Source organism: Mercenaria mercenaria, chromosome 14 (genome assembly GCF_021730395.1).
Source record: "Mercenaria mercenaria strain notata chromosome 14, MADL_Memer_1, whole genome shotgun sequence".
Taxonomy (NCBI): Eukaryota; Metazoa; Mollusca; class Bivalvia; order Venerida; family Veneridae; genus Mercenaria; species Mercenaria mercenaria.
In genome coordinates, this window is record NC_069374.1 from 49,268,387 (window position 1) to 49,283,444 (window position 15,058).

Sequence of the window (15,058 nt, forward strand, 5' to 3'; positions counted from 1 at the left end):
CATCCCAAATAGTATCAATCATGACCTACTGACCTTCTTTCTTGTTTTTGATGGTACAGCTTAGAAATTTAGACCATTTTTTATAACTATTGATTCAGATTTAAATACTCATATTTAATATTCTTAACCCAGACTTATGGTATACTTTCTTGTTTTTGAAGATATGAAGCAAAGAGGTTTAAACAACATGTATATATTTGACAGACAATCTGGAATAATCTTAACAATAACCTACTATCATAGATTTTTGTTTTTTAAGCTTAAGCAATGTAATTTGTTGAAGCAAACAATTAAAACCCATTTGAACGATATAGGATCATTATGGTCCCCTTGTTAATAATATAATAATATAAGAATAATATACACACATCAATTTATAATAATAATACAGATTACAATGTACATTTTACAAATATTGAAGGAAGTTAAGAAGTAAAGGTACTGTGACCTCCTCCCTAAGTACCCGATAACATAGGTTTTAATGCAGTAAACAACGACAAGCAAACGGCTTCAATTTCATTTACAAGATTCGAGTAGCTTGTGAAAAAATAGTGAGGAAGTAAAACACCAAATGCGTATGTATGTACTTTGAATAATTTACTGTTAATATTCGTACAGCAGTACACCAGAAAATGTTGTAAAACCTCCTGGAAAACCATAGATTGATTTATCTGCAACTTTATAGGTTGCTACCCACACGGAATCCCCCTGCTGTAAGTGAAGCAATACAAGGTTCGTGCCCTGAGCATCATGTCCCCGTTGCCATGTGTCCGCTACGCCAGAAGCTTTTCCTTGTCCGTCTACAACTATATGCATCCATAGCTTGTGTGGCTCGTACCCAGCGCCAAATGCGAAATAGAACAAGTACAGTCCTTCACGTGGCGCAGTAAATACACCTGAAATTCATATTGACTGATTCAGATACATTGTCACAATATAAACTTGTACATTAGTCTATTGATTGTGCTAAACTAATTGCGACCAGTAAGACCCAAATCCACGAACTCGATACCTATTAATGTCGAGAAAGGGAGAAAACTTGAAATTAATAAGGCCACATTTTATTTAAACAGGAAATGCAAAACATGTACACAATGATAGTTTAACACAAAATGTTCAACGTTTGTAATGGCGAGATTGTATATAATTTCCGGCAAACTAAACGCAAGAGGGATCACGCCTAAAAACACATCACTTTTTTCAGTTTATTTTTAGCTGTTACAGAATGAATTATGTTGTATCAAGTGAATATACATTTTGTATCAAAATGTATATTCGATAGTCACTTAGTGCAACTTGTTTACTTTAATTATTTTTGTGTTGATTAAATACTTCTAAAATCTATTTAAATCTAAATTAAAACCACAAAATTTGAGAAAAAATATTTAAATAAAAACGTTTGCTAAGTCAGTCTTGTACGGGTATGCTTTCGATATTCGTTTATACTATTTAATTGAGGCAATCGAAAGAATCAGGAAAAAACGAATCGAATTTAACATGATTGTTACAGTTGCTATTTATGACTTTAAACAATGTTGTAAGTCATCCAATTTAACTCTATTCGTAGATGTTACAGTCTAAAGCAAATTCTAGGAGTAATCAAAGAAAGTATCACAACCTGACATTTCTAGGCCAGGTACACGTTTCTAAAGTATAACATGATTTTATGAAATAATATTATAAGCTATAATAAATAAAATCAAATTTCTTTTATTGCAACCAACAAACGTTACAGGTATATCGTTGGTAAGTCTAAATTTATTGCAGTTTCCAAATAAATTCAAAAATAAGCCGTGCCATGAGAAAACTAACATAGCGGGTTTGCGACCAGCATGGATCCAGACCAGCCTGCGCATTCGCATAGTCTGGTCAGGATCCATGCTGTTCGCTAACAATTTCTCTAATTGAAATAGGCTCTGAAAGCGAACAGCATGGAGCCTGACCAGACTGCGCGGATGCGCAGGCTGGTCTGGATCCATGCTGGTCGCAAAGCCACTATGTTGGTTTTCTCATGACGCGGCTCAAATCTTACCGGTATGAGAATTATAAGCATTCCCGTCATTTAGAAGAACATTGTTAAATATAACTGTTTGATCAATACCCGAGTGGTCAACATTGTGGTCAAGTAGAGCCGTAAACGCAACTGGTGTCTCCGGGAATGATCTCCCTCTTCTTTCACCTTTTATACATCAATGATATAAAATTAAACATTATATTTGAAAAAAAAGAACGATATTTTGTAATCTCTCTCTCTCTCTCTCTCTCTCTCTCTCTCTCTGTCTTCTACAAAGCCAACAATATTTCAACTCTTAGGTAACAAGCCGTCCATATAATAATATTATTTTGAAAGCATTAATTCTGATTCAAATTCTATATATAAGCTAGCTGTATAAAATTCCGTATATCAACATTTCCTTTTAAAACAAAGAAAAAAGCATAATAATATCGGTCAACTTTAAATGAGCCAATGTATCAGGCCAACATGCCGGAATTTCAATTTTCTATAACAAGAACTTTGTTTTTTCATTGATTGACTTAAAAAAGAATTCTTTATAAAACCTTTCTTCGTTATACGACCTCTCGAGGACAGCCATGGTATTTCTGAAATGAAACAACATATTTTCACCAATTATCTCTTTCTTAAACATACGTATATCATGTACTACATGTAATATCAGTTATGTCAAAAGAGTTTCGTCAGACTATAAAACAAGAGATGTTTACTGTATATGTATAACGCAATTTCCCTGAAGCCTGTGCAGGAAGGGTAATGGTTGTAGCACAACAGGCAGTTAACTTTTATGGACCTTCTCTTTCAATTCATTTGTTTAATCATGTTCAAAGACTTCGAAGGATCATTAAATAGGCTCTAGTAAACGTCAAAAGTCATTCTTTATGAACACCTTACCGCTTTGTTGTATCCGTTTTCCTTCTGGCAATTTTTCTACTGTTTCTTCTTCAGGCTCATCATTGTATTTTCTATCAGGCCTAGCTTTTAAATTATCGATTTCAGCTCTTTGCTGTTCAATGGTCATTTTATGATTTAACGCTTGCTCTTCTAACTCAATAATACGAGCTTCCAATTTGGCTTGCTTGCGATTGGAATTTTCCTGTTGTACCACCAGACTAGAAATTCGGGATTCCATAATCTGGAGCTGCCGAGAAAGTCTCGAGTTACGTTCATACTGAGATGCCAGTAAGGTACTCTGATCCACCTGTCATCAAAATTATATGATTAAAGAATAAATTATGCTGGTAACGATATCATAGTTTAGTTAAGGAACTGAATTTTTTATATTTGCACTAATTTTCAACCACAAATAAATAAATCTCACACAATGAATTCAAATGCACACACTACCTCATTGTAAAATTACATTGCTGTTCACAAATCCCGTGAGAGCTCTTCATTATTTCTTATTCGAAAGACATTTTTAATCATAATTCTGTAAGATTCTCTGTCTTCATCTTTTTAAGTTATACTCGAATTATATTATATGCATTTTCATGATTTTGATACATTTATTTACTTTTAAGAAAAAAGTACATTAGTGTGCGGCACTATTTACTAATGCTTAACAAAAAGATATAACAGTATCTTTTATTTTGTAACAACAACTGACATTATTAGTTCTATTCATAAAGACGCGCAATTGCTTAACAGCAAATTTTCATTGGAGGTTTTTAGACTTTGTTGTTTTTCAGATTACTTTAATTTCTTATATCTAATTTAACATCTCAGTAATAATATTTTTTGTAAGGAGACATGTTATACTAATTGGCTATGTATGTTTTTCGTATCACTGAACTGCACTTAAATACTGAATAGAAAATGAGAGTTTTTACACTATTTTTTGCACGACGGACGGCTATACGTCGGGCGTACGACGTAATACCGCCCAAGTGTATAAATTGTGTTAAAACACGGTTTTACTTTTATAGATTATTTCGATTCTACGTAATATGCCCTTAATCTAAATAGTAGGTAACATATGATAACAAAAACACTGACGTCATCGCACGTTTAACACTATTTATGCACGATGGGCGATTATACGTCGGGTATAATAATTTCACGAGGACGCAGCCCCCGAGAATTTTTGTTTTGTACGGCGTATTACCGCACGAGTGTAAAAATAGCGTTTAAACACCGTTTTGCTATAAACTGTTTCGATTCTAATATACTCTTAATCTAAAACAGTATATTTAGAGAGTAAACGTTTTTTCCTCACGTACATATTGTCAGTATGAAGCTGAAAGTAGATACAAGAAGAGGGTAGTCGGGTTTACAAATAAACTTTTCCTTTCGTATGAATTTTGATGAATGATGTATCACAATTTAGAATCAAAATGTACCTGAATTCACAATGTTCCAACAGTGACGGGGAAGGATAGATAATCGTTAATTAGTAAATTAAGGACAAAGTACTTGGCTCCCCTTCGAATAATTTGTACTGAAATACTGAAGATTTCTATAACGCTACTTAAGGAGGTAGGTTACCTTCATATTTGTATGTGCGCATGTCCAACCGGAAGCTAATGTGACGATTTACGACGACGTTCACGACAAACTAAATGTGTTTGTATAATATTCATTCTTCTGAAAACAAATCATGAACCTGTCTTCGATCTGATGCTTTATGGTTTAATAATTCAGAAATAATGAATACATTGCCGCAGAAACGCTTCAAAACAATGTTGCTTTAAAATGACGTCACTGACGTCATGACGTTACATGTCAGTTACCGCGCAAAATTAATAGTTTTTGTCTTGAAAGTACGTAATTCTGTGCATTTTTTTATTTTAACTATTTTCAAATAACCATTATTTGCTGAAATATTTTTATGAGTCTTTTGCTCTGAATAAAAATCAATATTTTGCTTCTTTTATGTAGTTATATTGAAATGTTATGCGGAATGTAAGAAAATGGATGATGGTAACCAATGTTATTTGGAATATAGTTGGGTGAAAGGTTACTTGTTACGGCCATTTTCAAATAAAAAATGTAGCAGTTTGATTTGTAATACCTATTTTTCAGGTTCCGTTGATAATTTGTTACTTATATACTAAAACTAAGATCTAAAATTGTTCAAATTTCGGTAGAAAAATGTGGTTTCTTGAATTGAATTGATATTACCATGGAAACGAAGCCCGTGACCTATGTATCTAAATGTAAAATTCAAAAGCGTTGACACTGGTCTATTTAAGAAACACAGCTTCGGCTTTTTATTTTCATTTCAACAATATCCATGAGAATGATAGCAGCATGCTGAACGATTTTTCCATGAAAAATGCCAGACGAGGGGTACTGCTGTAAGTATTCTAAGCTGTGAAATTTGTTTGAATAAATGCAAGTAACACGAAAATATAACTTACGTTAGAAATAATATGTTTTATAGCAGCTACATTAACTAGAAAGATAATCTTATTCAATAGTTTTTATAAGAAACTACATGTACGACAAAAAGCAAGATATAAGCTATTTTAAACATCTCTGTTGCCATGGTTACTTTAAACTTTAAGAAAAATAGGGTACCATGTAAAGTGCTTGGTATTTTGCTAATAATATTACCCAAATATTCAATGTTGGTCATTAACACAAATGTGATGGCTTTTATAAGTACACATGTACTTGTGCCTCATACTTATTTCAACTCTTTTTTTTTCTTTCCATTTTTTTGTAGCTATTATATTGTAAATTTATTATTTACCACACATGTACCTGATTAGTTGTCATTGTTGTAAATTAAATGTGTAAATATTTGCATTAGGGAAGACCCGTTACTAATGTTGCGAGAACTTGTGGGTCGACCCTTTTGCCTATTATATGTACAATTGACGTAGTTATCTGTTTATATATGTATATATTGGCAATAAAATATGTTTAAACTAAACTAAACAGAATGGCACTGAAGCCGTCGAAAACCCCTATTTTTATACATAGTGGTTTAAAAATGAGAGAAAATGCGTTACCATGGAAACACGAGCCCCGCGACATATACATTTTAAGATTTTATTAGAAAGATAACGTGCATACTAGTAAAATTATCAATTATGCAGACTTCTACGGATATCAATGAAACTAAAATACACTGAAAAGTGTTAAATATCCGTATTTTCCTTCTTCTTTCAATATGAAATACCTTTGGAGGGTCATGTTTTTCAAACCTGGATAAAAATTGAACTTGAAAGGACAGAGACAAACGAAATTGAGATTGTAGCAGTTAAAACTTCATATTTACACGAAATACAAAAATGTGCTGCGGTTCAACTAATCTGAATTTACCCTTGTAACAAGGTAACCTACCTCCTTAATCTAAAACAATAGATAAAATTTAGTAGCACTTTTCTTTGTCGCAACAAAAACATTGACGTCATTGCATGTAAACGTGGCGTCATTCTAGTGTAAGACTGTTTTAACAGAGAAAAGCATATTAGAATTATAGTACAATGAAATCATACAGAAATAAGACAGGATTTTCGGAAAAAATATGGGAAGTTTTCCACTTACTTAAAAATTGTTCTATCATTGTCAAAAATGTAAACATTCGTGCTGTCTTTATCAGAAAATAAAACGGTGAAATAGACAAGATTTCTATCGTAATAACGTCCCGTCGGGACGGACTGGACGAATGCTTGCAGTAAGAAACGCTACCGATATGAAAATACGTATACATACTGACATCTTCAAGCATGTTGATAGAAAAGACCAAGTGACATTGTACTCTTACATTATATAGCAAAATACCTTAAGAGAAGTTAACTTTTCTTTCTAACTCATAATCTTTACATATCAGTTATGATCCGTGTGTTTTAGCTGGGGCTTTGACTAAAACAGAGCTAGTGCGCCTGTGATAAATTACAGACTCCGGTATATACCGGATTATCTAAATTTGAACGAAACTATCTTAAATGTATACATTTTGTAAAAAAAAGAGCAATTTTGTGTGCGCTCCAATCGGTAATAATTCCGCGCATGCGCAGAAACGGCTGCACCAACTCTGCAATGAGAAACATTCTTTAGCTGGACGTTTACCATTTGACTGATATATGTACAAAGTACCAGCAAATTAATTTTTTTTACAGTTCATTAATATAGTTTACCTATTGGTCTACTTCGTTTAAGTCGGAATTATTTTTACTTACTACATAATTATTGGCCTAAATATGATAAGATCGGTATAATAATGTTATCTACGTTGTTATGAACTTTCGTACCTTTACAATAAAAATTATGAAGCACTTCTGTCAAAGAATTTCAATTTCTATTTTTTAAATTAGCAGAAAAAATATTATATCTATTAAATGTCTATTTTTTACGAAGGTTTCTGGTCAGGGAACAGTGAAGGAACTTCAAGAAAGTATGTAAGGCTTGTAGCTGGCAAGTATATAAACTAATATTAAATAGTAAAATTAGTTTTTGAACTTGCTTACCTTTTTCTCTAGTTGAATTATCCTCTCTACGAGCTGTTCATAACTTGGAGCAGATGAAGCCTCTGAACCTGATAGTGAAAACACCACGATTACTATGAAAAACACTGAAAAAGACAAGATAGGGCTTGACATCTTAAAAGTCTAAATAAGTATGATAATGTATAAATGGAACGATGCTCTTATCTTTAAAGCTAGTATATGTATTAAAGCGTTAATAAATTAGATAGTATATAAATAGAAGGATGCAATGACTTTGTCTTGTGAATATGTGACAATGAAAAACCACGTATGAGTGTTAGATTTACAAAATAATATGTCGAGTTAAAACGTTCTCAGTTTTTTTCTAAGAGCAACTATTGTTATAGAATGGTTATACCATAGGGGTAATCTAAATAACTTTTTGTGGTTATATAACTATGCAAATAATTAGTGCGAGAACACACAATGTTAAATGCTTAGCTATTATCATGTATCATTTTTAAATAACTGTTCTGTATTAAACGCAAATATGTACAATTGATCTAGGTTTCAGCTAAACCGATTGTATTATTAATTCATATGTGCCCTCTGATTCAATTTGATAATTTCAATTATTCATATCAAGACAAATGATCGTTTATAAGATAGTATAATAATGTCAATATTGCAAAGATTTAATTACATCCAATACGTATATGATAACAAAGCTTTAAAGAAACATTTATTGTTGAAATATCCTAAAGGTTAAACCAATAGCCTGACATAGAAATAAATGTTGTTTTTTTTTTGTAAGTACAATACAATACAATACAATACAATATTGGTTTATTTGTAATACAAGGCCACCGGCCCAAAATACAATCAATATGGCATTAATTATTGTACAATGTAATGACATTATATTTAAAATGTATTCTTTAACATTCTAGATATACTGTTTGAATATAACAACAAAGTTTATTGAGTCTGGAAGAAATTTACCAAAGTTTTATCATATTGCGAATGAAAAAGTAAACACTCAAAAACTGTTCTATGTAGACTGTTAACATACCTTATGGATATTGACAGAAATGTGTTGAGAGACTGAGTAGGACCTTTTATACTTGAAATACACATAATCGATACAGAAGTTACAGTAATTTACTAGAATTAGTAACTTTGTATTTATTCTGAAAAAAGTCAGATATTACATCAATAATCACATAGGTAACGCATTATTATAACATTTTAATAATAATGATAACTGTTCACGTACATCATTTTTAAGCGTTGTCTAACACAGCTTAAGGAGTTTGTATTAATATTCTTTTAAACAGAGTTTATTTAAAGCAGGTTCCGTTAACACTATTCAGTCTGTGCACATGTGCTTATATCTGTTAGATGTAAAAGTTACTAATTTAAGTCTGATATTCTCGACTTCCTTAAGTCGAAAGCGTTAACTAAGAATCTCGAAAGTGAGAAAATACTGTCTGTTTCACAGTCACTCATTATTCTTATAAACAGCTGTTCACAAATTATCGAAGATGTCTATTCTCGTTTAAAGTATCTTTCTCTTGATGTATGGTATAGCGGACAAATTAATAGAAAATGAATCTCGTTTTCAATAGTGTAAATGTTCATACTATGGCAGTGTGGACAAAATCTATAATTCCTATCAATTTTTAAATGTCTTCCTTTTTCTATCATAAGAGCATGACTAGAACATCTAAAATTCGACAACATATGTTTTTGCATATACGTGAGTGGTAGAGATAGGTATTTCTCCGGGTTAAGAGCACACTTATACAGTTTATAAGACAACGATTTCGACGAATTGTTAAGTGATGTAGTAGAAAATGTTATATGAATGTAAATACAATCATCTCTTTGTGCTGGCAAGGACAATTTTCACGCTATTGTCCAATTTATTTGACCTGTCAAAAAATGGACCCGGCTTTTATTATATTATGTTCGAGCCTATATAAGATTAACATGAAAGCCGGGAAAATGTTTTGACAGGTCAATTAAATAGCACAATACAGTTCCTCTTGGATACAGCTTTAGCTGATAATTTTTGTCATTTAACGTATTAAAATAAGTCTTTAGAGAGAGTCCTTTAATCTATGTGCAAGAAAATGGTGAAATTTTGAATTGGGGCATTTCGTTCAATAATAGCACCTTAAAAATCAAGCAGAATGTAGCATTCTGCCCCAGCCCAATTTCCCGTCATCCTTAGTTAGCCGCGCTGTAAACAGATAAAGATAAAATACTTCAAATCTGTGGCATTGTCAGTGGTAATTGCCAAATGTCAAAGGCCAAATATTAAATGCAATTTGCAAAAACCTTATTGTTTAACATTGACTTGCAAGCCGTAATTGTCAAGCGATAAATGCTACCTGTAAAACGCGAAATGCGGACCAATACATCTACAAACGGTTGTACTCCCCCAATTCCTGGTGCGACCGATCGAAAAAAAAAATAACTGGCAGACCAGAGGTAAGAAATTGTCTTTATGTTAATTATCCGCTGTACACGGTGTGTGTATTTAAGTTTAATGAATTGCGTTTTATGCAACTCTCGGTTAAGATTTATTTAATGTGGCACTCGGTAAAACAACATATATAACAGTCAGACACGTACAAAAGTTGCTTCTGCTGGATTCGCTATGGACGGAGACCTGTCGCAAAATTACCCGCATGGTTCGTGTACGCATACAACAAGTCACACAGATGCTTACTGGGAGGGTGACTTGGGCCAAAATTACCTTATAGATCTAGTCATGTGACAGTCTACAATTGAGGAGACTGTTTTTGTAGGTGCAACCATTTTTGTCAAATGTATCTGGCATTTCAAGCTTAAAGATTCAAATGGAAAAATATGAAATAGAGTTCAATTATTAGTGTGAGGACAGTTGAAATATGCATCTAATGAAACATTTACTAGTACTATAGTCGGTTCATCGTGCTCGGCCGTTTGAAAATAGTCTGCAATTTTCATTTATTTTATTTACAATACAAGGTTTCGGATACATACTAACGGGAAGTTGCGTATTTTCCATATGCAAGTTTGGTATTTTCCTATATTATTGGCAAACATACATGTGTGCGTAAAGCGACATTTAAGACCGAAGAGTGCCGAATAGCCTAACAAGTACTCGTAATCACACGGAAATGGTAATGCCGTTTGTGGTCTACTGCCTTAAACAATTAATCATGCATAATATTATGAAAAGTTTCTACTACTATTAAGTAAATAGTTTTGAACTGAATCACATCTTTAGGAATTCATAAAATTAAGACTTAGTCACTAATATATGAAACGATGTTGATTTCTTCATGTACGTTAAAATCACGTCTTATTTAGTATTCTAAGTTTAGCGGGAAGATTGAGGGATGTAAACTTTCTTATCAGGAAAGACACGTCGATTTACATACTACACGGGTATCACGAGGGAATAATAAATTCCGTGTATACATTTCAACTGAACGACGCAGTTGCTGGGCAATGTTTCGGGTCATAATCAACACCTCAGTTATAGACTTCCTCACACTTTAAGAGGTACAAGTATTTGGACAAAGGTAATTTTATCTGTACATAACGAAGTATTTCTGTTTAATTAATGTTACTGTTCGCTAATGAGTGTGCTTTCAGTATGATCTGCTTTCATGCTTAACCATAATAGGAAACCACAGCGCATTTCAGTCTGGCTAAACACTGGCTAAAATGATTATGTTTTAATGTTATGGTACACGAACGCATGCTTGTACACCGGCCACGTCTTAAAGGTTATATATAGCAATCAAAATAATCCAAAGTATGCGACTCAATATAAATTATTTGTTATAAAACATTTTGGCGGTTTATCTAAATATTTTGCGGACTACTTTCACAATAGCTGTGGAAATGTGACTTTTGATCAACTGTTGGAATCTGTGTATACATAGCATCCAATTCTTAGATAGATATGACGAATGAATCACTGTTCAGAGTTGAAATAGTAGCCTTCTTTGGTAATGTCACGCAAAAATTCAATTCAAGATGCCTTTAATTTATTTTTTCTACGTTGTAGATGGTCCCTATGACTATTTCGCCTTAATGGGGTTTTCTTGCATGCCAGGCAGGATATTCCCGCGTTTTTATGCCAGTGCTAAAAGTCATTTTACGCCCCGAGGAATAAGTTGATTATACATTTGTAATAAGGATCTAACTCATGTGCTGAGTCTTTTTGTTTCTTAAATAAATCTTCCAACAGAGTATGAAATTGTACTTTCAACGGTTTAAAACATTCACGCGTTCTGCATCTTTTAAGGTTTCAGACTGAATAAAGGTGTAACAGGTACCGTGACTCTCCTCAAAGTATCAGAGACGAAAACAGTGCAACATTGTAGCTATATGCGTAAGAAAACTAAAAACTGCTCAGCTTCAGACTTCTTTGAGGACAACAGGAACTGTGAAATGGTATCATTGATAAAGGATGAATCAACAAACGAGAGGTCGACATTGCTGTTGGGTGAACAATATACATAATGTCTGATTTCAAATTGAGTCACTAGTCTGTTTATTACATAAAATTTTATATTAATCTCCAGTCCATCGTTTGTGTGCCTATACTGGTCTATAGCTCAGCACAGGTTTGCTAGCTTCAAGTTTAAACTTGAGAGAAAAAAAAATGAATTTACATTTATTTCTGACTTCTTGTAATAATGCATTTCAAACTTCAAATGTAATTTCCAAAGTGTTTTGACCTCGGTCAATATTGTGACTATCGGCCTATAAGTCCTGCAATAAGCATATTTTCTGTCCTAAATATTTGCCATAGTAATATTGTTTTGCTAACTACGTAATCATGCGTTTCTTCTTATTGAAATTTACACATGCTGGAGTGACTTGACTAATGTATAATAAAAAAAGAACAGAAAACATAAAAAATCTTTGCTTAAAATGGAGCTATAGAGTTATATTGGGCCACCCAAAATGACGAATGCCTTGATCACAAAACCGTTCGAAAGTCCGTATTGGTTTTTAAAAAATCGTACGAGTCCACCAGTTTTAGAAGTACAATCGTAGCGTCTGGTCAGGGTAACTACGGGCCCCATCCAATCTTTAGAGGATGCGGTCGTAGGGTATCCGTACGGACATCGCAGACAAGTCGTGGGTAACCAGCAAGAAGCCTGCAGACTGCTCGTGGGTTCGACGGCCTTACACGGCAATCGTACGACTTCCGCACGGTGTCCGTGAGATCAGAACAAATTAGTTCGGCGACATATGAAACATTTCCATTTTCAATCGTAGGATATTCGTTCGGACATCTCGGAAAAGTCGTACGGAGCTCGCAAGGAGCCCAGCCTTACCTCGTATAATTCCCGTTGGCTCGTAAGGCGCTCGTACGGCAGCCCCGTGGAGACATCGCACGTTCTACGCACAGTGTCCGTAATATCTTTCGGTCATCGTGCGTTGACCGTGCGAGTCCCCTTCGATAGTCGTGCGAGCATCGTCAAGCCTCGCATTTTTCCAAATCCGCACGGACATCGTGCGATGCTCATACGAGCTCTTCCTGAGCCCGTGCGGTTCCCGTACCGGGAGTCTTGCGAGCTGCGTCCGACTTTGGAAATTTCTACGAGCTCTTAGAGAATTTTCACCGAGTCCTCTAAGTGATCTTCTAATTTATTTTCCTTTTCTGTAACTTTGCCTTTTGTTTCTTTTTTTTTTGCGTTCAATTCACATGCAGTCGAAAAGAGAAGTGAAGAATAATATGTATGCCATTATTATTTTCTCTCACCACTCATATGTGAATGTTTTTCACATAATAATAATGTTTACGACATGTATGAAACTCTGATTCTGAATAAATATTTTGATTTGACATGACTTATAAGTGATTTTCATCAGTTTCAGATAACATACTGCAGAGTTCAGCACAAATAGATAATTTAAAGATGATTTTCACATTTTCAACTAAATTCATCAAGAACTGTGCTCACTGCTTCGTTAATCCAATACAATGTTTAGACAACAACAGTTTTTCCGTAGCGAGCCTTTAAACATTTCGATTATTTCGATTCCAATATGTCTTTTATTGTAAAATTTAGATCAAATAATTATGTTTCTTCGCGCATGCATTACGCCAGATGGCAAGTCATCACGCTCCTTTGTTCATACACACCAGGACCTGAAATGGTAATAATTCAGTATAGGCGAAAATGTTGGCGATGCGAATAACCAGTAATTAATTCAGACAGTTTTGCAATGTGAAATTTCGTTTTAAACATGCTACTAAGTAAAATATTTGATCAAATTTGAAAGCTCTATTTCTTGATGCACTCACTTCTAAGTAACGCAACATAATATCTTTGTGAAGATTTAAGCATTGCTAGTCATATTAGAATATCAAATGAAAGAGTTATATTAAAAATTATAGTGTTAGGAAAAAAAAAACAGCAACAAAAAAAAACAACACTAGTTTCAATTATTTCGGTAACAGCAAATATTCAGTCCTGGAGCTGTTCTCATTTATTATTCTCTTTCTTGTGATGATCATGAAAGTACATATAACACTTTGATATTAATAATATATATGTAAAAACATAAGGTGTGTGTGGTCACATTAAAGCTAAAACCCTTCTGATTTCCCTTCGTTGTTCTGGAAACAGATTCAATCAGTCATACCGAGACAGATGCGAAAGAACATGACCCCATAAAGTCTAAGAACTCGGCTTATTAGTTTCATATTTCTGAATTGAATTTCACCGATAAATCAGACTTTTCCACCTGGTGCTTGGAAATAATATCTCAAAATGTCTTAAGTCTGTCTTATATTGCCTTTAATTTCTCTGTGCAATCAAACGCTCGCGGCTCATCAAGGCCGATATGTTTGTTGCATATCTTATGTTAAAAATAAAGTAACGAAGAATGTGAGACAGGATGTCGCGGAGATACTCTCAAGGACTTAAGATTGCCTCTAAGTCCTCAGTAAATAGCAAGCTTTTGTTTTCATTTTTGCATCTTGTACAAAGATTCTTTGACAATCACCATTGTCACACGTACACGTGTAGCTCGTGCTGTCATGCACGTGAGACAAAATTCACAACACTCCATTAAGTGTTTCGTGTTCAAGTCGATTACTAGTAGAAACTCATAAACAACTTTGTGTCCAAAATTTCTCAACTTGACTCAAAAACAAGCATTTCTTAAGTATATCAAAGAGCTATAAAAATAATATGTATTTCGTACTTCTTTGAATATATTTACCAAAGGGGTCCGGCACATGAGTGGATTAAGTTTAATGGCTTATATTTGAGTCCTACAGTCATAATTATGTAAAAAATCATACTAATATAACTACTCCATAGACAAGGGTTTTTACCCCGCAGAAGATATGTTTTCAACTATTTTCTTTACATGGCCAGGAAAAAAATATTATCAGCTATTTTCCCATTCAAACATTGCATTCAGTTATTCAAATGAATCAACTTTTAAAATTACCTCAACATATTTATCTGTTTTTCGACAATTCGACATCATACCGAACAATACACAGAGCGAATCCGAAGTCTAACAACATCGCGTAACAACGAATAGATATAAGCAGTCAGTAAAATCAACGTTCTGGACCATTCGCGGACAAAACAACCATTGCAATATGAGTTTTAACTAAAAACTACAAACT

The 15,058-nt window shown here is 33.6% G+C and overlaps 1 protein-coding gene across 1 annotated transcript; it reads right to left on the reverse strand.

The window, feature by feature from the left end:
* Positions 1 to 588: 588 nt before the first annotated feature.
* LOC123528246 (EMILIN-1-like) lies at positions 589 to 7,604 on the reverse strand. Its single transcript, XM_045307973.2, has 5 exons — positions 7,435 to 7,604; positions 2,909 to 3,215; positions 2,560 to 2,601; positions 2,033 to 2,179; positions 589 to 896 (listed from the first exon to the last, which is right to left on the reverse strand). The coding sequence occupies exons 1-5, from the start codon at positions 7,564 to 7,566 to the stop codon at positions 604 to 606; spliced, it is 921 nt and encodes a 306-aa protein (XP_045163908.2). The 5' UTR covers positions 7,567 to 7,604; the 3' UTR covers positions 589 to 603.
* Between the last annotated feature and the right edge of the window lie 7,454 nt (positions 7,605 to 15,058).

Excerpts from the sequence above, each read along its gene's own strand:
- LOC123528246 (XM_045307973.2), bottom strand. The coding sequence starts at position 7,566 with ATGTCAAGCCCTATCTTGTCTTTTTCAGTGTTTTTCATAGTAATCGTG. Across the intron at positions 3,216-7,434 it reads TAATTCAACTAGAGAAAAAG|GTGGATCAGAGTACCTTACT; the intron begins GTAAGCAAGTTC and ends TTTTGATGACAG. Across the intron at positions 897-2,032 it reads TGCTTATAATTCTCATACCG|GTGTATTTACTGCGCCACGT; the intron begins GTAAGATTTGAG and ends TATGAATTTCAG.